This window comes from Oncorhynchus masou, chromosome 15 (genome assembly GCF_036934945.1).
Source record: "Oncorhynchus masou masou isolate Uvic2021 chromosome 15, UVic_Omas_1.1, whole genome shotgun sequence".
In the NCBI taxonomy this organism is placed as follows: domain Eukaryota; kingdom Metazoa; phylum Chordata; class Actinopteri; order Salmoniformes; family Salmonidae; genus Oncorhynchus; species Oncorhynchus masou.
The window spans coordinates 11,444,977-11,469,300 of NC_088226.1; the positions used below are offsets into that span (position 1 = coordinate 11,444,977).

The 24,324-nt window shown below is 44.0% G+C and overlaps 2 protein-coding genes across 3 annotated transcripts; both read left to right on the forward strand.

Annotated features, from left to right (window-relative positions):
• The first annotated feature begins 65 nt into the window (after positions 1-65).
• LOC135555605 (hsp90 co-chaperone Cdc37-like) lies at positions 66-3,085 on the forward strand. 2 transcript variants are annotated; one of them, XM_064988189.1, is made up of 8 exons: positions 66-386; positions 787-1,068; positions 1,260-1,365; positions 1,446-1,561; positions 1,953-2,072; positions 2,159-2,341; positions 2,449-2,520; positions 2,701-3,085. In XM_064988189.1, exons 1-8 carry the CDS (start codon positions 276-278, stop codon positions 2,839-2,841), a joined length of 1,131 nt encoding a protein of 376 aa, XP_064844261.1. In that variant the 5' UTR covers positions 66-275; the 3' UTR covers positions 2,842-3,085. The 2 variants fall into 2 exon arrangements, with proteins under 2 accessions (XP_064844261.1, XP_064844260.1); XM_064988188.1 differs by having other exon boundaries at positions 67-386; positions 1,950-2,072.
• Positions 3,086-8,478: 5,393 nt separating this feature from the next.
• On the forward strand, positions 8,479-24,143 carry LOC135555608 (non-receptor tyrosine-protein kinase TYK2-like). Its single transcript, XM_064988191.1, is given in 25 exon segments — positions 8,479-9,049; positions 9,673-9,881; positions 11,685-11,808; positions 14,538-14,670; positions 14,815-14,978; positions 15,183-15,567; positions 15,690-15,875; positions 16,141-16,298; positions 16,369-16,486; positions 16,624-16,807; positions 16,975-17,093; positions 17,314-17,493; positions 18,047-18,134; positions 18,402-18,529; positions 18,757-18,892; positions 19,272-19,423; positions 19,547-19,697; positions 19,828-19,919; positions 20,077-20,269; positions 20,503-20,577; positions 20,580-20,620; positions 22,486-22,658; positions 22,753-22,870; positions 23,037-23,147; positions 23,240-24,143. Coding segments are annotated over 24 exon segments (3,537 nt in total). The 5' UTR covers positions 8,479-9,049; positions 9,673-9,694; the 3' UTR covers positions 23,381-24,143.
• The last annotated feature ends 181 nt before the right edge of the window (positions 24,144-24,324 follow it).

The following is a 24,324-nucleotide window of genomic DNA, read 5'->3' on the forward strand; positions in this document are numbered from 1 at the left end:
TATGCCCCACCCACATGCCTTTGCCTTGACGTTCTTCAATAACGAGTTTACGTAAAGACGTGGAAAACGTTTAGGGTTTCCTCCATAGCAAGCTAAAGCTACATTGTGGCACTATTGTTGTTTAGAAATAGTAAATATATTAGCTACCGATATAATTTCTAACGAGGTTTGAAGTTAGATAGTTACGTTGTATCATTAGACTCACATCTGTTATTTTCACTTTTAACGTGCTCTTGCTGCAAGCAACGTTTTAGCCTGCTAGCTTGGTAGCTAGAATGACAAGTAGGATAGACTACAGCGTGTGGGACCACATTGAGGTTTCAGATGATGAAGATGACACTCATCCAAACATCGATACACCCAGCCTTTTCAAATGGAGACATGAGGTAACGTTATGTCGAACATTTTGGGGCGGCAGGTAGCCTAGTGGTTAGAGTGTTGGGCCAATAACTGAAAGGTTGCTAGATCGAATCTGAGCTGACAAGGTAAAAAAAAAAGTGTCGTTCTGCCCCTGAACAAGGCAGTTAACCAACTGTTCCTAGGCCGTCATTGTCATTAATGTGATAAGACCCTGTTCTTAACTGACTTGCCTAGTTAAAGGTAAAAAAAAAAAAAATGATAGCTACTTGGTCTCTGTAAGTTAGCTAAGTATCACATTATTAGCTAGCTTTCTAGATTTGCAGATGCGTTATGTAAACAGCCTCTTATCGCAGATAAACGCAATGGAAAGATACAACGTCATAGGTAGTCATCTTTGTCCTGACCCCTCTCCCCACTATCACCTAGGCACGTGTGGAACGAATGGACCAGTTCCTAAAGGCTGGGGAGGACCTGGAGAAGGGGCTAGCTGAATCTAAGCGCAAGTTGACTGAAGCACAGAAGAAGACCAAGAATCTGTCCAGTTCAGTCACGGATGATGCCAAAGCCGAGCTGAGCAAGGCACAGGCCGAGGAGAAAAGGCTGAAGAAGGAGGAGCGGGACTGGGAGAAGAAACTGGAGGACCACCGGCGGGAAGAGAAGAAGATGCCATGGAATGTAGACACACTCTGCAAGGAGGGCTTCAGCAAGGTGGGTTAAGTGTGTGGAACCACTGGTGCACCCTGGCTGCAGGTGATAGTTATTTGCTGATGCCACTTGACTTGCCCCCACTCCGATCTCGCTCTCACTCCTTCTGTCCGATCTCGCTCTCACTCCTTCTGTCCGATCTCACTCTCACTCCTTCTGTCCGATCTCACTCTCACTCCTTCTGTCTCTCCTAGAGTGTTATGAATGTTAAGCCAGATGTGAAGGAGGAGACCGAGGAGCAGAAAGAGCAGAAACACAAGACCTTTGTGGAGAAGTATGAGAAAGAGATCAAACACTTTGGTGAGTCATTTTTCCGTTCTTTGTTGTCCCCATTCTTTGTGGGTAGTTGTCATGGCCATGGTCTCTGTCTCTGTTGTCAGGTATGATGAAACGCTGGGACGACAGCCAGAAGTACCTATCAGACAACCCTCACCTGGTGTGTGAGGAGACGGCCAACTACCTAGTCATCATGTGCATTGACCTGGAGGTGGAGGAGGTGAGTGCAGAACCGTAATACGACAAACCTCACCACTAATAACCCATCAGGGATTTCATCCGCTATACATTACCCCCGAGACCACTCATCAGGGTAATGTTCAGTAGGGCACAGCAAAATGTTTTGAAACAGAAAATTATAGTGTTTCTTGTTGAACAAGTCCAGGTAGTCCTTCCCTGTTTCTGTCCATTTTCTTACATTTGGTTCATAATTAACACAATCCTGGTGTAGAGAAGGTTATGAAGTAGGTTAGTAAGTGATCGTCTGATCCTCTTTATTTGCCCAAACATGCCTCAGTACGAAGTACACATGCAGTTTCCTTTTCTTGATACAGATGAGCATAGACAAGGGTTAATGTCAGTGTCCTGTTGATGTTTTCCTCCGGTAGAAGAAAGCGCTGATGGAGCAGGTGGCCCACCAGACCATAGTGATGCAGTTCATCCTGGAGCTGGCTAAGAGCCTGAAGGTGGATCCCCGCGGTTGCTTCCGTCAGTTCTTCGACAAGATAAAGGTTTGTTTGCATGTAAAAGTGATACATTTCCCACTTGCACTCAATAGCAAAGTATATAGACTAACAGTTACATTTCCCTCTCTCAGACTGCAGACCAGCAGTATCAGGATGCCTTCAATGATGAGCTGGAGTCCTTTAAGGAGAGGGTGCGCGGCAGGGCCAAGATCCGCATCGAGAGGGCCATGAAGGAGTACGAAGAGGAGGAGAGACAAAAACGCTTGGGGCCCGGAGGACTGGATCCTGCCGAGGTGTATGAGTCCTTACCTGAGGTACAGGACATATACTGCTGCACCTCCTCCATTTAGCACCGTCCTTCCATCATCCCTATCTCTGTTTTTGCAAGTTAACGAAGCCATTTATTTTGTCCTTTTTTTAGGAGATGCAGAAATGTTTTGACGAGAAGGACATTGCCATGTTGCAGACTGTCATCACGAAGCTGGACCCAACGGTAGGTTACAAAACAATCCATTCCTGTGTTTCTTTTGTTGTATTGTCTTCCACGTGCTCAGGGCAAGCATACGACAACATACATGGTTCTACAAATGTAAAGGCACACTGAATAGTGACATAAAACCTCCTGAAGTTGTTATAAACTGGTGCTCTGAATGTCATTGTTCCCACCCGTCAGGAGGCTAAGGTCCACATGAAGAGATGCATCGACTCTGGCCTCTGGGTCCCTAACTCACGGGCAGACGAGGGAGATGACAAGGAGGAGGACGCTACTTATGAAGAGCTGAATAAGGAGATGGGCGAACAGAAGATCGAATGATTGACATGAATTGACTTTACGATGATGATATTTTCATCTATGTAGTCGTCACTTCTATTGCTACTCCCAATGTTTTTTCATTAATTTCTCCTTAACGCTTTGGAACAATGTAACCTCTCTGTGGCGATGTCCACTCTTTGTGGACAACAATATCACACCAATATCACTTGCTGAATGCTCTTCTTTTTTTTTTTAAACAATTCTTGCTTGGGCCTTATTAGTAAAGCTGTATTCTTAAAACGTGTGTGTGCCTGGACATAGTCTCTTTGTGTATGTGTCTGTACACTGTGTCAGCAAGCCAATCTGTTGTCGACCTTGTATTTGTGTGCTTTCAGTTGCTGGGGAACAAGTTTCTCTTCTTCATTCAATACTCTCACTACTGGTTCTACATGTATAGGGAAGGCAAGGCAGGATTTCAGTTCTTGATGTGATAGAATTATACATAGTGATGTAATGTGGGATAGCCTAGTAACGGAGGTTGAAATTGGATCATATCAACATGTGACATTTTGAATCCAGTCTACTGGCCCCTTATGACCTTTTTGCTCATTGTTTTCTCTCCTTAATTTGACCAGCAGGTGTCACCCCACATCACCTTTTAAGTTGATGAAGAATCACTTTTGAGTATTATTTGCTATTAAAAATAACACTGGTTTACATGTGTCAGGATAGGGTGTTCTTAAATTTAGATTTATTAGAAATATTGTTAGATCGTTTCACCAGTCTTCCATTGCATAATAATGCTAAGTGCAGCAAACTATTATGGTCCAAACACACCAAGACAGTCGTGAAGAGGGCACGACAACACCTTTTTCCAGTCAGGAGACTGAAATGGTTTGGCATGGGTTCCCAGATCCTCAAAAAGTTATACAGCTGCACCATCGAGAGCATCCTGACTGGTAGCCCCACGGCCTCGTATGGCAACTGCCATAAGGCGCTACAGAGGATAGTGTGTACGGCCCAGTATATTACTGGGGCCAAGCTTCCTGCCGTCCAGGATCTATATACCAGTCAGTGGAAGGCCCAAAAAATTGTCAAAGACTCCTGTCACCCAAGTTATACTGGAGCACCAAGTCTGGGTCCAAAAGGCTCCTGAACATCTATCCCCAAGCTATAAGACTAATGAACAATTAATCAAATGACCACCTGGACTATTTACATTGATCCCCCACTGTATCATCTATGCATAGTTCCTTTCCCCTACCTACATGTACAAATGACCTTGACTAACCTGTACCCCCGCACATTTACTCAGTACCGGTGCCTCCTGTATATAGCCTTGTAATTGTTATGTAATTCTGTGTTACTTCTTTATTTTGACCATTTTATTTAGTAAATATTTTCTTAACTATTTCTTGAACTGCACTGTTGGTTAAGGGCTTGTAAGTAAGCACCTACACTACCTTTCAGAAGTTTAGTGTCACTTAGAAATGGCCTTGTTTTTTAAGGAAAATCACATTTTATGTCCATTAAAATAACATCAAGTTGATCAGAAATACAGTGAAGACATTGTTAATGTTGTAAATGGCTATTGTAGCTGGAAACAGCTTATTTTTTTATGGAATATCTACATAGGCGTACCAAGGCCCATTATCAGCAACCACCACTCCAGTGTTCCAATGCCATGTTGTGTTAGCTAATCCAAGTTTATAATTTTAAAAAGGCTAATTGATCATTAGAAAACCCTTTTGCAATTGTTAGCACAGCTGAAAACTGTTGTGCTGATTTAAAGAAGCAATTAAATTGGCCTTCTTTAGACTAGTTGAGTATCTGGAGCATCAGCATTTGTGGGTTCAATTACAGGCTCAAAATGGCCAGAAACTAAGAACTTTCTTCTGGAATTTGTCAGTCTACTGAAGATCTCGTACTACGCTGTGTACTACTCCCTTCAAAGAACAGTGCAAACTGGCTCTAACCAGAATAGAAAGAGGAGTGGGAGGCCCTGGTGCACAACTGAGCAAGAGGACAAGTACATTTGAGTGTCTAGTTTGAGAAACAGATGCTTCACAAATCCTCAACTTGCAGCTTCATTAAATAGAACCCGCAAAACACCAGTCTCAACGTCAACAGTGAAGAGGCGACTCCGGGATGTTGGCCTTCTAGGCAAAGTTGCAAAGAAAAAGCCATATCTGAGACTGGCCAATAAAAGATTAAGATGGGCAAAAGAACAGACACTGGACAGAGGAAGATTGGGGGAAAAAAGTGTTATGGACAGACGAATCTCAGTTTGAGGTGTTCGGATCACAAAGAAGAACATTCGTAAAAAGCAGAAAAAATGAAAGATGCTGGAGGAGTGCTTGACGCCATCTGTCAAGCATGGTGGAGGCAATGTGATGGTCTGGGGGTGCTTGGTGGTGGTAAAGTGGGAGATTTGTACTGGGTAAAAGGAATCTTGAAGGAGGAAGGCTATCACTCCATTTTTCAACGCCATGCCGTACCTTGTGGACGGCGCTTAATTGGAAATTCCCATCAAGTAGTGGCTCTTAAGAGCCGGCTCTTGTAGGTGGATGTTGGGAGCCGGCTCGCATATCAGAAGAGCCAAATCTATTTATAAAAATCTACAAAAATTAAGATATGAATAATAAAAAGATTTAAATAATGAGAATGAACTAATTCAAAAAACAAAATAATAGGCCTAAATGCTCAAGCGCACACACATTCGTTTTGACTGTCTGCTCAGACTAACAGCTTCACCTGTTGTTCCTGACAGTCAGACACACAGTGTCAACCAATGAACCAAAGATGCGTGAGGGAGGCTCGAGCCAACTAACTCACAGTCACACACTTAGCTGCCGAGAAGGAGAGAGAGGAAGGATAACTGAAAACAACAGCTGGAAAATGAGTCAGAAGCACAGTAGCATTTGGATGCATTTTAATAATGTAGACAATGTTAGAGCATGGAGTAGAATTTGCCAAAACAAATCTCATATGAAGCCGGTTCAATGCACAACCTACACAGGCATGTGACTTTACACTCAACTGTGAAGCTGGAGAGGAGCTTCGAGAAACTAGCAGGCCTGCTAGTGATAGTGGTGGAGCCAGCACCTCCACACGTGGAGATGTTTCCACTCAGTCAAGTAGGCCTACTCCGCGACCCACAGCAACGCAGTTTTGTATGGACCAGTTTATGCCAAAGTCTATGTCTGCAGCAAAACAAGGCCAAATAGATATTGCATTGGCTAAAATGATTGTCCTCCAGCCATTTTCAATCATGGAGGACAGAGGTTTTTAGAAATTATAGCAATAGTCTAAATCCAATGTACACAATTCCAAGCAGGAAAACCCTTTCAAAATCACTTATTCCAAAACTGTACAAGAGCACACAGGCTTCAGTGCGGGAAAGAGTCCAAAAAGCTACTGCAGTTTGCCTTACCACTGACTGCTGGACATCAAGGGAAACCACTTCTTACATGTCGGTTACATGTCACTTCATTGAAGATTCTTCAATGTCGAGCTGTCTTCTGAACTGCTTTGAGTTCAGCGACAGACACACCTCAGAGAATTTGTCAGAGGAGTTGTTGAGAGTGGCAAGTAGATGCAAAAGTGGTCTGTTGTGTTAGCGACAATGCAGCGAACATAACCAAAGTCGTGAAAATGTTTAAATGGAGCGACCCATCATCCATGTCTTTCCCACACAATCAACCTGATTGTAAGAGATGCTCTGAAGATGATGAAGCCCACTGTGGACAAAGTAAAAGCAGCTGTGGAATAGTTCCACAGGAGCACAGTAGGTACTGAAAAAACGAAATTCTACACAACGCCAGATGGGGATGCCTGAGCTGAGGCCTGAACAAGACTACACTACAAGGTGGAATTCAACATTTTATATGTTGAAGCAGTTTCCTGAGTCCAAGGATGCCATCATCTCTACCCTGGTCATTGTCAATGCACCTGTTGATGCTCTGATCAAAGAGGAATGGGTGGTGGTGGACAGAGTCCTGGAACCCTTTGAGCAGGTCACAGTGGAGATCAGTGGAGAGAGGTACAGTAAGCAGTTATTACTATATCATTATTTAATCCAGTATTATATATGTAGATGAGAATGTAGTATCAGTAGACAAAACGTTAAACTGAACTAATATGTTAATGTTCTCTCTTTTCAGCTATGTGACAGTCTCAAAAATGCTACTCCTGTGTAAGGGTCTGCAGTGAATCACAGCCAGCCGACAGAGAGAAGCAAATGTAACCAAATCAAATGTATTTATATAGCCCTTCGTACATCAGCTGATATCTCAAAGTGCTGTACAGAAACCCAGCCTAAAACCCCAAACAGCAAGCAATGCAGGTGTAGAAGCACGGTGGATAGGAAAAGCTCCCTCGAAAGGCCAAAACCTAGGAAGAAACCTAGAGAGGAACCAGGCTATGAGGGGTGGCCAGTCCTCTTCTGGCTGTGCCGGGTGGAGATTATAACAACATGGCCAAGATGTTCAAATGTTCATAAATGACCAGCATGGTCAAATAATAATAATCACAGTAGTTGTCGAGGGTGCAGCAAGTCAGCACCTCAGGAGTAAATGTCAGTTGGCTTTTCATAGCCGATCATTAAGAGTATCTCTACCACTCCTGCTGTCTCTAGAGAGTTGAAAACAGCAGGTCTGGGACAGGTAGCACGTCCACGGGACATGTGACAGAGTTGATGGACACCCTATGTTCATCAATGGACAGAAAGTTCCACAGAATGGAATATAATCACATGCTGCACTTGACCCCAGGTATAAGAAGTTAGCCTTCAGTGATGCCAGAGCATCAGCTGGCTCAGGCACCAGGAAGAAGAGGGATCAGAAGCACCAGCATCAGTAGTGCCACAAACGTCTGCTGGATGCTGTTTGACGAGAGAGCAACTGGGGATGCAGCACGAAGGAATCACTCAGCAGATGCCATAAATGGAGGTCCGATCCTATTTGGAGGAGCCCCTGAGCTGGTGGAAGAACAAGGCCTCTGTCTACCCACAGCTTACTAAAGTCATGACAGGGAGACTCTGCATAGTGGCCACATCCGTTCCCTCTGAGAGGGTCTTCTCGAAAACGGGACAAATAATTACAGAGAGAAGAAACCGCATCAGCCCCTCAAGTGGGGCAGCTTGCATTTCTGAATGAAAATGTCTCATAAAAGCAAAATATGGTCAGTATTGCTGTGTGCTGCTGGTTATAACATGGCAATAAAGAGAGAAAAGAGGGACTCGTTTAATGTTTTAAGTGGGATGCTGCAGTTTTGCACAGTTATTTATTTTTATTTGATATGGTGTAATATATTATTATGTTCAGATTGTATTCGTTTTGAATGGTTCGATTTATATGCACTTTGTTATTATACATTAAATGCAAATGTTTAATTGCATTCTTTTACATAACAAAACATGCATTTTTAAATACATTGTGGTTAAGGTAGAGTATGATTTCATTTTATAATTTAATTCGAATTGTTTTAACAACAATCATAGTCAATCTACCACAAACTGTTTGACTTGGAAAAAATACAAAACATGTTTTTAAAAGAGCCGTTTGGGAGCCAAAAGAGCCGGCTCTTTTTGGTGAGCTGATCCGAACGAGCCGGCTCACTGAAAAGAGCCGGAAATGCCCATCGTTACCACCAAGCCAATTTGTGAGAGGTGCTTCAGGAAGCATGGGGTGAAATCTCTTCAGATTACCTCAACAAATTTACAACTAGAATGCCAAGGGTCTGCAAGGCTGTAATTGCTGCAAATGGAGGATTCTTTGATGAAAGCAACATTTGAAGGGACACAATTATTATTTCGATTAACAATCATTATTTATAACTTTGTCAACGTCTTGACTATATTTCCTATTCATTTTGCAACTAATTTCATGTATGTTTTCATGGAAAACAAGGACATTTCTAAGTGACCTCAAACTTTTGAATGGTAGTGTATTTCTTGAACTGCAATGTTGGTTAAGGGCTTGTAAGTAAGCATTTCACGATAAGGTCTACAAATGCTGTATTCGGCGCATATGATAAATACAATTTGATTTGATCTATCCCACAAGCCTACTGTAGTACAGCTGGTTCTAGGGGAGTGGCCAAAAGTGGTTTCGGTGTTTTCATTTTGAAACTGACTTCTCCATCGATGCGCTTCACGGGCATGCGTAGGAGTAGGGGAAACACGCATTAGGAAATCATACGAAGAGTGGACTTCGGTTCAACCTGCATTGGGTTTTCTAACTATACGTTTTAGGGACGCAACTAAATGGTAAGAAATCTGTAATTGGACAAATGTGCAGTACAATTTACAAATACCCGGGTTTATTCCAGCATTCGCGGGTAAAGCATACTATATCAGTATTATAGGAAGTGGGCTTTATGCCACTGGTTTACAATTGTTTACAGTACACAGTAGGCTATATGCCACCATATCCGTGAGCAATTAGTTCGATGACGAAGTGATTCATGTATTGGTGAGAATCGATTTTTAAAATGTGTTAACATTGGATAAATTATATCCGGATTTTCCTGTCATGTTATCGTTAAATTTGCGTCTTTACTGATGTTCATGTGCAATACCCGGAAGGCCTTACTAGAAAATATTGAATCATATCGCGAGTTCTGAGAACATGGTAATAATGCCGATCAATTACATGGTAACAAATCTATTTGATCCAGATGTGTTTACTTGCTACAATAAGGCTTACTTTGTAAGAGTAATTTTTGTTGTTGATATTAACAAAAGCCATGTATAAAACGTATGTCCTTAAATTGTTATCTAATTTCCTTTTCAATGAGTGATTCTGCACCTCAAGACATTATTGAATTACTGCTTGTGGTAAATGCTGGATTACAGGGAAATACTTTTCTCTTACTTCCTACCTGGGACAGGTGTTGTGACCCAGCCTGGTCCATGATGTCTCGACGTGGCCGCTTCAAGAGTACCAGGACAGGGTCATCCACAGGCCAGTGTGAGCCTCCTCAGGGACCAGGTGTCCATGTCTATCTGTTTTGGACCAAGGCAGGGGAGCGCTATCTGACCCACACAGAGGGTAAAGTGACAGCTGAGGAGCTTTCCATCTCTGCAGCACAGACTGTGGGTAAGAACCAAGTGCCATTTATTTTTTTCATATAACAAACAATATTTTGTGTGAGTATTGAGAAAGAATTTAGGACTCTCCGGTTAGCTGTGTGGTGTTCTGTTACCTCATGTTTGAGGACATTGGCAGCCCGCCGCATAAGGGTGTGTTTGGGTTGATTACCACAGGAATCTGGGGTTTACAGGGCATTCTGGAAAGTATTCAGACCCCTTCACAATTTCCACATTTTTTTTTACGTTACAGCCTTATTCTAAAATTGATTAAATAGTTTATTTTCCTCATCAATCTACCACATAATGATTGAGCAAAAACAGGTTTTTAGAAATGCTTGCAAATGTATTAACAATTGAAATATTTACGTAAGTATTCAGACCCTTTACTCAGTACTTTGTTGAAGTACCTTTGGCAGCGATTACAGCCTCGAGTCTTCTTGGGTATGACGCTGCATGCTTGGCTCACCTGTATTTGGGGAGTTTCTCCCATTCTTTTCTGCAGATCCTCTCAAGCTCTGTCAGGTTGGATGGGGATCGTTGCTGAACAGCTATTTTCAGGTCTCTCCAGAAATGGTAGATCGGGACATACAGAGACTTGTCCTGAAGACATTCCTGCGTTGTCTTGGCTTTGTGCTTCGAGTTGTTGACCTGTTGGAAGGTGAACCTTCGCTTCAGAGGTCCTGAGTGCTCTGGAGCAGGTTTTCATCAACGATGTACTTTGCTCTCTTCATTTTTCCCTCGATCCTGACTAGTCTCCCAGTTCCTGTCGCTGAAAAACATCCTCACTGCATGATGCTTCCACCACCATGATTAACTGTAGGGATGTTATTTGCCAGGTAATGAGAGGTGCCTGGTTTCCTCCAGACGTGATGCTTGGCATTCAGGCCATAGAGTTCAATTTTGGTTTCATCTGACCAGAGAATCTTGTTTCTCATGGTCTGAGAGTCATTTAGATGCCTTTTGGCAACCCACTTGGAGTTTGCCATGTGCCTTTTATTTAGTGGCTTCCATCTGGCCACTCTACCAGCAAGGCCTAATTGGTGGAGTGCTGCAGAGATGGTTGTCTTTCTGGAATGTTCTCCCATCTCCACAGAGGAACTCTGGAGCTCTGTCAAAGTGAACATACGGTTATTGGTCACCTCCCTGACCAATGCCCAACTTCCCTGATTGCTCAGTTTGGCTGGGCGGCCAGCTCTAGGAAAAGTCTTGGTATTTCCAAGCTTCTTCCATTTAAGAATGATGGAGGCCACTGTGTTCTTTGGGACCTTCAATGCTGCAGAAATGTTTTGGTACCCTTCCCCAGGTCTGTGCCTTGACACAACCCTGTCTATGTACAATTCCTTTGACCTCGTGGCTTGGTATTTGCTCTGACATTCACTGTCAACTGTGGGACCTTATATAGACAGGTGTGTGCCTTTCCAAATCATGTCCAATCAATTGAATTTACCACAGGTGGACTCCAATCAAGTTGTATAAAACTTCTCAAAGATGATCAATGGAAACAGGATGCACCTGAGCTCAATTTCGAGTCTCATGCAAAGGATCTGAATACTTATGTAAATAAGGTATTCGTTTTTTGTGTTTTTTTTACATTTGCAAAAATTTCTAAAAACCTATTTTCACTTTGTCATTATGGGGTTTTGTGTGTAGATTGATGAGGACATTTTAAAAATGTAATGCACTTTAGAATACGGCTGTACCGTAACAAAATGTGGAAAAAGTGAAGGGGTCTGATTACTTTATGAATGCACTGTATGTCATTGAAAGGGTGAATCCAAGGTGTGCGTGACATATATATCTGTCCCCCTAGGTATAACTCCACTGTGCCATGTCCTGTTTTCCCTGTATGACCCTGAATCCCACTGTTGGTACAGTCCTAACCATTTCTTCAACTCCAAAGAGCAGACAAGACTGACACTCCATTATCGCATGAGGTTAGTTTGTGTGTGTGTGTGTGTTTAAAAAAAGGCCATCGGTCCCCTCCTCTCTACCTACATTTCCCTCACACTCCCTTCAGTTTCCCTTGAGTCCCGTTAGTTTGGCTGTTCAGTCTACCATAGTTATCCCGAACATCCTGTGGAGGGTCAGAACCCAGAGAAGCATCAGCATGGTTCTGAACGGACATCCTGTGTAGGGTCAGAACCCAGAGAAGTATCAGCATTGTTCTGAGCGGACATCCTGTGTAGGATCAGAACCCAGAGAAGTATCAGCATTGTTCTGAGCGGACATCCTGTGTAGGATCAGAACCCAGAGAAGTATCAGCATTGTTCTGAGCGGACATCCTGTGTAGGGTCAGAACCCAGAGAAGTATCAGCATTGTTCTGAACAGACATCCTGTGGAGGATCAGAACCCAGAGAAGTATCAGCATTGTTCTGAACAGACATCCTGTGTAGGATCAGAACCCAGAGAAGTATCAGCATTGTTCTGAACGGACATCCTGTGTAGGATCAGAACCCAGAGAAGTATCAGCATTGTTCTGAACGGACATCCTGTGTAGGATCAGAACCCAGAGAATATCAGCATTGTTCTGAACGGACATCCTGTGTAGGATCAGAACCCAGAGAAGTATCAGCATTGTTCTGAACGGACATCCTGTGTAGGATCAGAACCCAGAGAAGTATCAGCATTGTTCTGAACGGACATCCTGTGTAGGATCAGAACCCAGAGAAGTATCAGCATTGTTCTGAACGGACATCCTGTGTAGGATCAGAACCCAGAGAAGTATCAGCATTGTTCTGAACGGACATCCTGTGTAGGATCAGAACCCAGAGAAGTATCAGCATTGTTCTGAACGGACATCCTGTGTAGGATCAGAACCCAGAGAAGTATCAGCATTGTTCTGAACGGACATCCTGTGTAGGATCAGAACCCAGAGAAGTATCAGCATTGTTCTGAACGGACATCCTGTGGAGGATCAGAACCCAGAGAAGTATCAGCATTGTTCTGAACGGACATCCTGTGGAGGATCAGAACCCAGAGAAGCATCAGCATTGTTCTGAACAGACATCCTGTGTAGGATCAGAACCCAGAGAAGCATCAGCATTGTTCTGAACAGACATCCTGTGTAGGATCAGAACCCAGAGAAGTATCAGCATTGTTCTGAACGGACATCCTGTGTAGGATCAGAACCCAGAGAAGTATCAGCATTGTTCTGAACGGACATCCTGTGGAGGGTCAGAACCCAGAGAAGTATCAGCATTGTTCTGAACAGACATCCTGTGTAGGATCAGAACCCAGAGAAGTATCAGCATTGTTCTGAACAGACATCCTGTGTAGGACCAGAACCCAGAGAAGTATCAGCATTGTTCTGAACAGACATCCTGTGTAGGATCAGAACCCAGAGAAGTATCAGCATTGTTCTGAACAGACATCCTGTGTAGGATCAGAACCCAGAGAAGTATCAGCATTGTTCTGAACGGACATCCTGTGTAGGATCAGAACCCAGAGAAGCATCAGCATTGTTCTGAACGGACATCCTGTGTAGGATCAGAACCCAGAGAAAGCGTCAGCATTGTTCTGAGTGGACATCCTGTGGAGGGTCAGAACCCAGAGAAGTGTCAGCATTGTTCTGAACGGACATCCTGTGTAGGATCAGAACCCAGAGAAGTATCAGCATTGTTCTGAACGGACATCCTGTGTAGGATCAGAACCCAGAGAAGTATCAGCATTGTTCTGAACGGACATCCTGTGGAGGATCAGAACCCAGAGAAGTATCAGCATTGTTCTGAACGGACATCCTGTGGAGGATCAGAACCCAGAGAAGCATCAGCATTGTTCTGAACAGACATCCTGTGTAGGATCAGAACCCAGAGAAGCATCAGCATTGTTCTGAACAGACATCCTGTGTAGGATCAGAACCCAGAGAAGTATCAGCATTGTTCTGAACGGACATCCTGTGTAGGATCAGAACCCAGAGAAGTATCAGCATTGTTCTGAACAGACATCCTGTGTAGGATCAGAACCCAGAGAAGTATCAGCATTGTTCTGAACAGACATCCTGTGTAGGATCAGAACCATCCTGTGTAGGATCAGAACCCAGAGAAGTATCAGCATTGTTCTGAACAGACATCCTGTGTAGGACCAGAACCCAGAGAAGTATCAGCATTGTTCTGAACAGACATCCTGTGTAGGATCAGAACCCAGAGAAGTATCAGCATTGTTCTGAACAGACATCCTGTGTAGGATCAGAACCCAGAGAAGTATCAGCATTGTTCTGAACAGACATCCTGTGTAGGATCAGAACCCAGAGAAGCATCAGCATTGTTCTGAACGGACATCCTGTGTAGGATCAGAACCCAGAGAAGCGTCAGCATTGTTCTGAGTGGACATCCTGTGGAGGGTCAGAACCCAGAGAAGTGTCAGCATTGTTCTGAACGGACATCCTGTGGAGGATCAGAACCCAGAGAAGTGTCAGCATTGTTCTGAGTGGACATCCTGTGTAGGATCAGAACCCAAGTCCCAGTCAGCATAATTGTGCTAGCGGGAGCCGAACGCTCAGACTGGCTAGGGCATACCAGCCAACTGTTTTTATTGTGTGTGTGTGTGTGTGTGAGAGAGAGAGAGAGAGAGAGAGTTAGTATTGGTCTGTATGGGGAGACGATGCACTGTATGCTTTTGTGTACAGGCATATTTATATAGGGAATTTTGTCTTTCTGTTCCCAGGTTTTACTTTCGGAATTGGCATGGGTTGAGTGAGAAGGAGCCGTCAGTGGCGCGATATGCCCCACGGTCAGGGACAGAGCACAGGGGCTCACCTCTACTAGAAATGACCTCCCTGGAATACCTCTTCTGCCAGGTGAGTTTCAGAATGAGGCGTGTTTTATCCAAAATGTGTTTGTATTCATATATTCCTGTGGAAGTGAGCATTAACATAATATTCCTGTGTCACACGAACGTTTTCGTATTGTGAAATAAGTCATTTCCCTTTTGTTTCGCTTAGGCAAAGTTTGATTTTGTGAATGATGTCACGCCGATGGAGGATGCTCAAGGAAAGGAAGAGTTGAGTCGCTTTAAGAATGAGAGTCTGGGGATGGCTGTGCTGCACCTCTCTCACCAGGCCCTGTGCTCAGGCTGCACGCTACAGGAAGTGGCCAAGTCTGTCAGGTAAGCCATGAGTCAGAGGGGATGGGTGCATTGCTTCAGGAAGGGCTTTGACAAGGTTTCAGACATTACTATAGTCTGAGGCTGTGTTGAAAATGACACCTTATTCACTATCAAAACTAGTGCACTATATAGGGAAACTAGTGCCATTACAAACGCAGCCGTAATGTTTTGATTGACTTCCATATTCCCCTTGCCATACTGTAGCTTCCTGCGCTGCATTCCGAGATCCTTCTCCAAACACATAGCGAGGGACAACTTCCTGACCAAGATCCGTATCCGGCGTGTGTTTGCTGACTTTGTGAAGACCTTCCAGGAGCACACTGTGGACGTAGGACGCCTGGGCTCCCAGGAGGTCATGTATAAATACCTGTCTACTCTGGAGCACCTAGCCCCCCGTTTCGGTACCGAGACCTTCATCGCGGCCCAACTGGAGCTGAGAAAGGACGGGGGCGACGGGAGCGGCTCCTACCTCAACACCAGCCACGCCCATGGGGCCTCTGACCCTGAGAACGTTGGCCCTCGGGTCATGCATGAGGTCATGGTGTCTGGTACCAAGGGGATTCAGTGGAGGAAGATGACAGTGCAGAACGTATGTCTGTCCCATTGGATGTTTATCAGGCTCTTTGACTGCTAGTTAGAACTGTGCCTTTGTGTGTTTCTCGTAGTACGCCTTCTGTAGGATGCTCTGTAAGTTGTGTCTATCTGTTCTAGCCTCAGGCCAACAGTTACTTTGGGAACGATTACTTAGGGAATCGGAAAAGTGTGAAGCAATCGCCCCTCCAGCAAGAACCCAAATCCTCTGACACATGGACATCTTTCTGCGACTTCCCTGAAATCTCCCACATCACCATCACTGGAGCCAACGTCAGCATCATTAAACAGGACAACTTCTCTATGGTTCGAGCACCTGCCTCTCAACTGCTTTCTGTTGGGCCCCAAACTTATCTTGAGATACACACACGTAGCTCCATGTTTTGTGCAAATCCCCCATTGACAACAGTGCATGATTTATGCGAAAACCCAAGTGTGCGGATCTCAAGTTAGGTTTGTGTGTGAAGTTGCATCTTACTATATGATGTATGTCTGTATGGAAGCAGAGTATCTGACTACGAAATGTGTGTAGGTGGTGTTTTCTGAGGATGATATGTTTATATGTGTGTAGGAGGTTCAAATGAATTCCAGCCTTGAGGCTCTGTCTTTCGTCTCCCTGCTGGACGGGTACTTCCGGCTTACTGCAGACGCACACCACTACCTGTGTCACGAGGTGGCTCCACCCAGAGTAGTGCTCAGTGCCACCAATGGCCTCCATGGACCAATGAAGTGAGTAACACACACACACACACACACACACTTCCCTGGCTCCCACTGCAATTCTGACTGTCTTTTTCAGTGATGACTTTGTGCTGCAGAGACTGAGGAAGGAAGCAGTTGAAGAGGGAGCCTTTCTTGTGCGCTGGAGCGTCCTCGACTACCACCGCATCATATTAGCTGTTCTAAACAAGAGTCAGGTAAACGTGCCTCCGCACCAAGCCCTGAAGGACGAGGCACATGGAAAATGTTGAGTCCAAAAATATAAAAAGCAATACAATGTCATTAGAAGTTATATATTTGGATGCATGTGTGTGTCTTTGCTGGCTTCCTATAGAATGGGCAAGCTGCAATCCACAAGCAGTTCAGGATCCTGCATAGTGGTTCAGTGTTTGCTCTGGAAGGCTGGGACCGGGAGTTCTCCAGTGTCAAGGAGCTCACCGACAGCCTCAAGACCTTTGTGCTCAAGTCTGGCACGGACAATTTCACTGTGAAGAAATGCTGCCTACCCCGACCTGCAGGTTAGTTTGTGTGTAATGTGTTTTTTTTTATAGATGTGCATTGGTGTTGTTCTGCCTCTAACATACCACAGCTCAACATATGTACAGAGATGTTATTCTGTAAGGAAGTGTCGTTGTGTGTCCATGTTTTCCTATGCTGTATTTAAATGAGTGTTTGTGTGCTGCAGAACTGTCCAACCTCTTGGTGATGAGGCAGGGTGCGGACCAGTGTGTTCAGCCTGACTCTGTGGCCCTCTGTCTGACTCAGCTGAGGTTCCATCAGATCAAAGACAAGGAGATCATCCAGGTGAGAGAGAGGGCATTCTTCTCTTCTATACATCTCTCTGTCAGCGCCCTCCTTTGTGTTATATTCAGTAGGGCACACCGTAGAGAAACATTTTGCAACAGTACCTCCCAGTTTCACTAAATTCCAATACATTTTTCCCTACTGAACACTGATGGTCTTCTCTATCTTTGTCCGGTTTGTACCCAGTACTTCTAAAATGGCTGTTTGTCCCTGTGCTCAGGAGCAGCATCTGGGCCGTGGGACCAGGACCAACATCTACTCGGGCAGTCTGTTGGTGTGGGGCGGAGCAGAGGACGAGGACGAGGATGAGGAGGACAAGTGGAACAACAATCTTACTGATCGCAAAGAGATCCGAGTGGTTCTTAAGATCTTGGACCAGAGCCACAAGGACATAGCATTAGTGAGTTATCATTACTGTATCATTATCCTCTTACAGGAATTGATTGCGTGATGAGTAACCTTACCTGAGACCTGAAGACTTTAGCTCTGTGTGATAATGCCTGGACTTTAGCTCTGTGTGATAATGCCTGGACTTTAGCTCTGTGTGATAATGCCTGGACTTTAGCTCTGTGTGATAATGTCTGGACTCTAGCTCTGTGCGATAATGTCTGGACTTTAGCTCTGTGTGATCATGTCTGGACTTTAGCTCTGTGTGATCATGCCTGGACTTTAGCTCTTTGTGATAATGTCTGGACTTTAGCTCTGTGTGATAATGCCTGGACTTTAGCTCTGTGTGATAATGTCTGGACTTTAGCTCTGTGTGATAATGCCTGGACTTTAGCTCTGTGCGATAACACCATCCTAGGTTCCAACCCAGTTTCACACAATCACACAACGGTTTCTTAAGTACCTTGTTGGTTCTAAACTACCGTTTTCACCAATTCAACTCTGTTGAATATGAACCTTTGTTTACAATGTCATGATAATCCTTCCTCTTTCCTGTCCTCTCGTAGGCGTTCTTTGAAACAGCCAGTCTGATGAGCCAAGTATCTCACAGTCACCTGGTCTTTGTACACGGCGTGTCTGTCAAAGGATCTGAGAGTAAGTCACCATGGCACCACTCAACCTCACACTTCCTCATTCAGCTGTTCAACTTCCTTCTTCAGCACTGACACTTCCCTCTCAGAAGGTTAATTGTTTTGGTTGTTTGAATTACTAGGCAATGGGACTGGTGTACAGTGCAATCACAAGCCTGACTCTCAGCCAAACCATAGCCCTTTAATTAGAATCAATACATTGAAGTGTCGCTCATCTCTAACAGTAAGTGGTGTGATCCTTGATAATAATCCTTGTCTTTGACCTGTGCAGACATCATGGTGGAGGAGTTTGTGGAGTTTGGGCCTCTGGATGTGTTCCTGCGAAGGGAAAGGGCACTGGTCACTCCTCAGTGGAAATTTACTGTAGCCAAACAGCTGGCCAGTGCCCTGAGCTACCTTGTAAGTCAGCCTGATACCCTCACATCACAACAAACTAAGATTACTCCTCACTCATTCTATGAAACAATGACATTTAGGATGTTGATCTCCTGTCTTCTGTGATAGTCCCTCCGTTTCAAACTCTAAACCCTTGTGTCCATAGTTAATGTATTGCCAGCCATCATCTCCCACTATTGAGTGTCCTGAATGCACTTTATGTTGTTACCTATACCACCTGGTTACTACAGGAGACTAAACAACTGGTACATGGTAACGTCTGTGCCAAAAATATTCTGGTGGCTCGCCGTGGTCTGGAGGAGGGCACCTTTCCCTTCGTCAAGCTGAGCGATCCAGGCATTGCCCTCAACGTGCTGTCCAGAGAAGGTTAGTTCCTACTTGACCAATAAAACAGTTGGTTCCTACCAGACCACTTCCATGTTGGGCAACACTCACTACATGAGAAATAGAATTTCTCCACGGTGAGTTATTTTGTCAACCCACAATTTCCGTCTCTGGTGATTTTGTTTGATCTTCATTCTTTTAGATCAGATTGAGTCACAGGAAGCCCTGTGTAAACCACTTCCTGGTTGCTGTGAGGCCCACTTCCTGGTTGTCTTGTACTTATCATCATATTGACACTTAGCAGGAAGGCTTTAGAGGTTATTTAGTTTGTGCTGTGAGACCTGAATGTGATTCATGAACCTACTGAATGTAGTGGTATTATATAGCCTGGTCTGACTGAGACTGTCTGTATGCCCTACAGAGCGTGTCGAGCGAATTCCATGGATCGCCCCGGAGTGTGTGCCAAGTGGTGCCCCATTCGGCAGAGCTGCTGACCAGTGGAGCTTTGGAGCCACACTGCTGGAGATCTGCAACAATGGAGATTTGCCCATGAGTGGCAGCACGCTCACTGAGGTACACATAGCCCTATCATCACTGCCCTTCAATTCTCCTCCCTCTAATCATAACTCATTTTTCTGCCATCCTCTTACCATGCCTGTGATTCATACTGAACCCTGACGTCTACACTGCCAACAGAAAGAGCGTTTCTATGAGACGCGGAGTCGCCTCACCGAGCCCTCGTCGCAGGAACTGGCCAGCTTCATTAGCATGTGTTTGACCTACGAACCCCGGGAGAGGCCGTCCTTCCGTACTGTGCTTCGAGAGCTCACAGAACTACAGATCAAGAGTATGTCCTCTCCTTTTATTCTTTGGATCACAGTCTGTTTCTCTCAATTTCCTCTTCTAGCATTTAGATTGATCACATTTCCGTGATTGATTTGTGTTGCTTCAATGTTGCTCTCCTGGTTTCTGATCAGATCCTGACATATCCCCCCTGGAGTCTCTCCCGAATGCTGACCCCAACGTTTTCCTCAAACGCTACTTGAAAAAGATCCGGGACTTAGGGGAGGTGAGTTAATTTCCCCGCAGGACAACATGACTCTTATAAACCCCTCTGTGCTCTTCATCTTCTGTTGTGCTTTGTGATCTACTAGCGTTATGTAAAACATTATTCCCTGGCCTCACTCTGACTGAGAGAATGCTTTGTGCTCTCTCTGTGTGTCCAGGGTCACTTTGGGAAGGTGATGCTCTATGTGTATGACCCAGCCAACGACGGGACAGGGGACTATGTGGCAGTGAAGGCCCTGAAGCATGAGGGGGGCAGTCATCTCCATGAAGGCTGGATGAAGGAGATTGAGATCCTCAAGTCTCTTTACCACAGCAACATAGTCAAGTACAAGGGCTGCTGCTCTGAGCTGGGTGAGTGGCATGTGATCCTGTCAAGCTCACCTGTCTGTCATCCACCTGCTGTATATGACTAGCTGTCTCATTTTCATACAATGCTTGTTTATTACGTTTCTTGCTTGGCTCCTTCCTACATATGACATGTTCGTGTGTGGGGGGTTTCCAGTATCTGCTCACATATACATTTGTAGGGTAGCGTCTGTATGTATGAGTGACTGCTGTAAATGCCTGTTTGGTTGTCTCCACAGGAGGGCAGACAGTGCAGCTGATTATGGAGTTCCTACCGCTGGGCAGCCTTAGAGAGTACCTAGCCAAACACCGCCTGGGGTGGCTCACAGCCTCCTCTTTGCACAGCAGATCTGCCAGGTGAGACAGGAGCACTGCACGGGGCTGGTAATATAAAGATACAGTTGAAGTCGGAAGTTTACATACATCTTAGACAAATACTTTTAAACTCAGTTTTTCACAATTCCTTACATTTAATCCGAGTAACAATTCCCTGTCTTAGGTCAGTTAGGATCACCAATTTATTTTAATTATGTGAAATGTCAGAATAATAGTAGAGAATGATTTATTTCAGCTTTTATTTCTTTCATCACATTCCCAGTGGGTCAGAAGTTTACATACACTCAATTAGTATTTGGTAGCATTTCCTTTAAATTGTTTAACTTGGGTCAAATGTTTCAGGTAGCCTTCCACAAGCTTCCCAAAATTTTGGCCCATTCCTCCTGACAGAGCTGGTGTAACTGAGTCAGGTTTGTAGGCCTCCTTGCTCACACATGCTTTTTCAGTTCTGCCCATAAATTATCTATGGGATTGAGGTCAGGGCTTTGTGATGGCCACTCCAATACCTTGACTTTGTTGTCCTTAAGCCATTTTGCCACAAATTTGGAAGCATGCTTAGGGTCATTGTCTATTGTCCATTTGGAAGACCCGTTTGTGACCAAGCTTTAACTTCCTGACTGATGTCTTGAGATGTTGCTTCAATATATCCACATAATTTTCCTGCCTCATGATGTCATCTATTTTGTGAAGTTGCACTAGTCCCTCCTGCAGCAAAGCACCCCCACAACGTGATGCTGCCACCCCCGTGCTTCACGGTTGGGATGGTTTTCTTCGGCTTGCAAGCCTCCCTCTTTTTCCTCCAAACATAACAATGGTCATTATGGCCAAACAGTTCTATTTTTGTTTAATCAGACCAGAGGACATTTCTCCAAAAAGTATGATATTTGTCCCCATGTGCAGTTGCAAACCGCAGTCCGGCTTTTTTATGGCGGTTTTGGAGCAGTGGCTTCTTCCTTGCTTAGGGGCCTTTCAGATTATGTCGATATAGGACTCGTTTTACTGTGGATATAGATACTTTTGTACCAGTTTCCTCTAGCATCTTCACAAGGTCCTTTGCTGTTGTTCTGGGATAGATTGTAACTCTTCGCACCAAAGTACTTTCATCTCTAGGAGACAGAACGCATCTCCTTCCCACGGCTGCGTGGTCCCATGGTGTTTATACTTGTGCACTATTGTTTGTACGGAATGAACATGGTACCTTCAGGCGTTTGTAAATTGCTCCCAAGGATGATCCAGACTTGTGGAGGTCTACAATTTTTGAGGTCTTTGCTGATTTCTTTTGATTGTCTCATGATGTCAAGCAAAGAGGCACTGAGTTTGAAGGTAGGCCTTGAAATACATCCACAGGTACACCTCCAATTGACTAAAATGATGTAAATTAGCCTATCAGAAGCCATAATGACATAATTATCTGGAATTTTTCATGTTGTTTGAAGGCACAGTTAACTTAGTGTATGTAAACTTCTGACCCACTGGAATTGTGATACAGTGAATTATAAATTATATAATCTGTCTGTAAACAATTGTTGGAAAAATTACTTGCCATGCACAAAGTAGATGTCTTAACCGACTTGCCAAAACTATAGTTTTGTTAACAAGAAATTTGTGGAGTGTTTGAAAAAACAAGTTTTAATGACTCCAACCTAAGTGTATGTTACCTTCCAACTTCAACTGTATATGTAATCTAGATTATTTCTAGGGTTCTGTTTTGTTCTGTAGCTGGTACACAGCTTGGGTTCAAGTTGAAGATTTGCTATCCAATATTGGAATATTGTTTTATACAACAATAGATTAAAGTACTCTATTTTCTTCTCTAACCACTACTCTCTTTCACCTTGGTCTCCCTCATCGCTCCTCCTGCTCCTTCTGCTTTTTTTCCTTTTAAGGGGATGGATTACCTGCACTCGAAGCGATACATCCACCGGGACTTGGCTGCCCGGAACGTACTGGTGGAGAATGAGCATCTGGTGAAGATCGGGGACTTTGGCCTTACCAAATACATCCCAGAGGGAGATGTTTACTACCGTGTGCGTGAGGATGGAGACAGTCCTGTGTACTGGTGAGTCCTGGAGCCATTACCTCCCTGCTGGGCTCTGGGCTGCTAATTTAGAGTCCAGATGTGTGCATTAAAAAGGTGTTTGACTTATTTACAGGTATGCGATTGAGTGTCTGAAGGAGAGCAAGTTTTCCTTCTCTTCAGACATTTGGTCCTTTGGCGTGACACTCTATGAGGTCCTGACCCACGGTGACCATCGTCAGAGCCCTCCAGTGGTACGAAACGACACCCTCCATCTCTCTCAAACTAGCTCAGTCTAAATCTGCATGATCCATTTAATCAAGGACACCAACCTTTTGCATAATACTGATACAGTCAGTGTGTGGTTTGCTGAGTGTATTAATTGTGACGTGTGCGTTTTGTATGTGTTTTTTTTTATAGAAGTTTGTTCAGATGATGGGTAACGTGCAGGGTCAGATGACGGTGATGGTGCTGATCAAGCTGCTGGAGAAACACAATAGGTTGCCCTGCCCCCGAGACTGTCCTAGCGAGGTCAAGCATACAGCTAAACACTCTCACACAGTCTTCATTATTTCTGTAAGCCAAATGCACCTAGGGAAACGAACCTGTCTTGTTTTCAACAGGTCCACATGTTGATGCAGCATTGTTGGGACTTTGACCCCGCGAGACGGCCATCTTTCAAATCCCTCATGGAGTCCATCGAAGCGATTCGCAAGACATACGAACGGCAACCCAATATGTGGCTGGCCCAAATTAGCCAATGAGAACCGTACTTTTTCACAGGCCAGCTGGCCTTACTCCTGTATGCCTCAGCACTTTGCTTCAAGTCTCCTCTAGAGTCTACATCACACCCTGCACCATAGTGCCCTCTGTCTGTTCTGAAGGAGTAGACTGCTCTTTGTATTATTAAATTGGAACTCCGGTTTTTAGAAGTTCCCATCTATTCATTCATATAGATGAGCCCTTAGTGATGGCACTTGTTTTATTTTGATGCGACAGATATTATTTTTTTAGGTGTGAAATTCCCTGAATGGCAGCTATAGTGCTGTCTCGGGAGGAGAACCGGGTCCATGTTCCATGACTGATCCAATTAGGTTGGAGGATCCCTATCATATGAAATATGATTTGTCACTCATAATGTTCACATGATTAATATAACACTTCAATTGAGGCATGTATATTACCAACAGTTTCTCTTTATTTCTGTATTGATGTAAATATTAAACATTTGCTGTTTTTATTGTATCAAATGTTTTTCCTTATGTCTGTATGTATTAAATGTTTGAGTGGGCGAATGTTGAAAATTAAGCATTTGTATCCCTGTGTATCACTGTGTTTAATCAATTTGACCAAAGTCCAAAAAATGCAGGTTGTAAGTTGTTAGCTCATCATTTATAATACTTTCACTGAATGTAAATGACCAATTGTGTATTTATTTTAAAAGGTTGTTGAGTGCAAAGCAAAGGGAAGTTTTCTTGTGTTTGTCAACTTGAGCAAACTGCCTACTAAGATAAAGATAAAATGCTATTTGATTTTATGCTAAATATTTTCCCAATTAGTTGAGCTTTTCTAAAATAAAGTACATTTTCCTCTGTCAATCATGGACATACACAGCTGAATATAACGAAAATACCTCAACTTCTATTGAATCAGAAATGATATAGTGATTTTCTCCATATTTTCATACCGGTTATTCAATTCAAAGTAC

Excerpts from the sequence above, each read along its gene's own strand:
- LOC135555605 (XM_064988188.1), top strand. The coding sequence starts at position 276 with ATGACAAGTAGGATAGACTACAGCGTGTGGGACCACATTGAGGTTTCA. Across the intron at positions 1,069-1,259 it reads GCAAGGAGGGCTTCAGCAAG|AGTGTTATGAATGTTAAGCC; the intron begins GTGGGTTAAGTG and ends TGTCTCTCCTAG. Across the intron at positions 2,342-2,448 it reads TGTATGAGTCCTTACCTGAG|GAGATGCAGAAATGTTTTGA; the intron begins GTACAGGACATA and ends TCCTTTTTTTAG.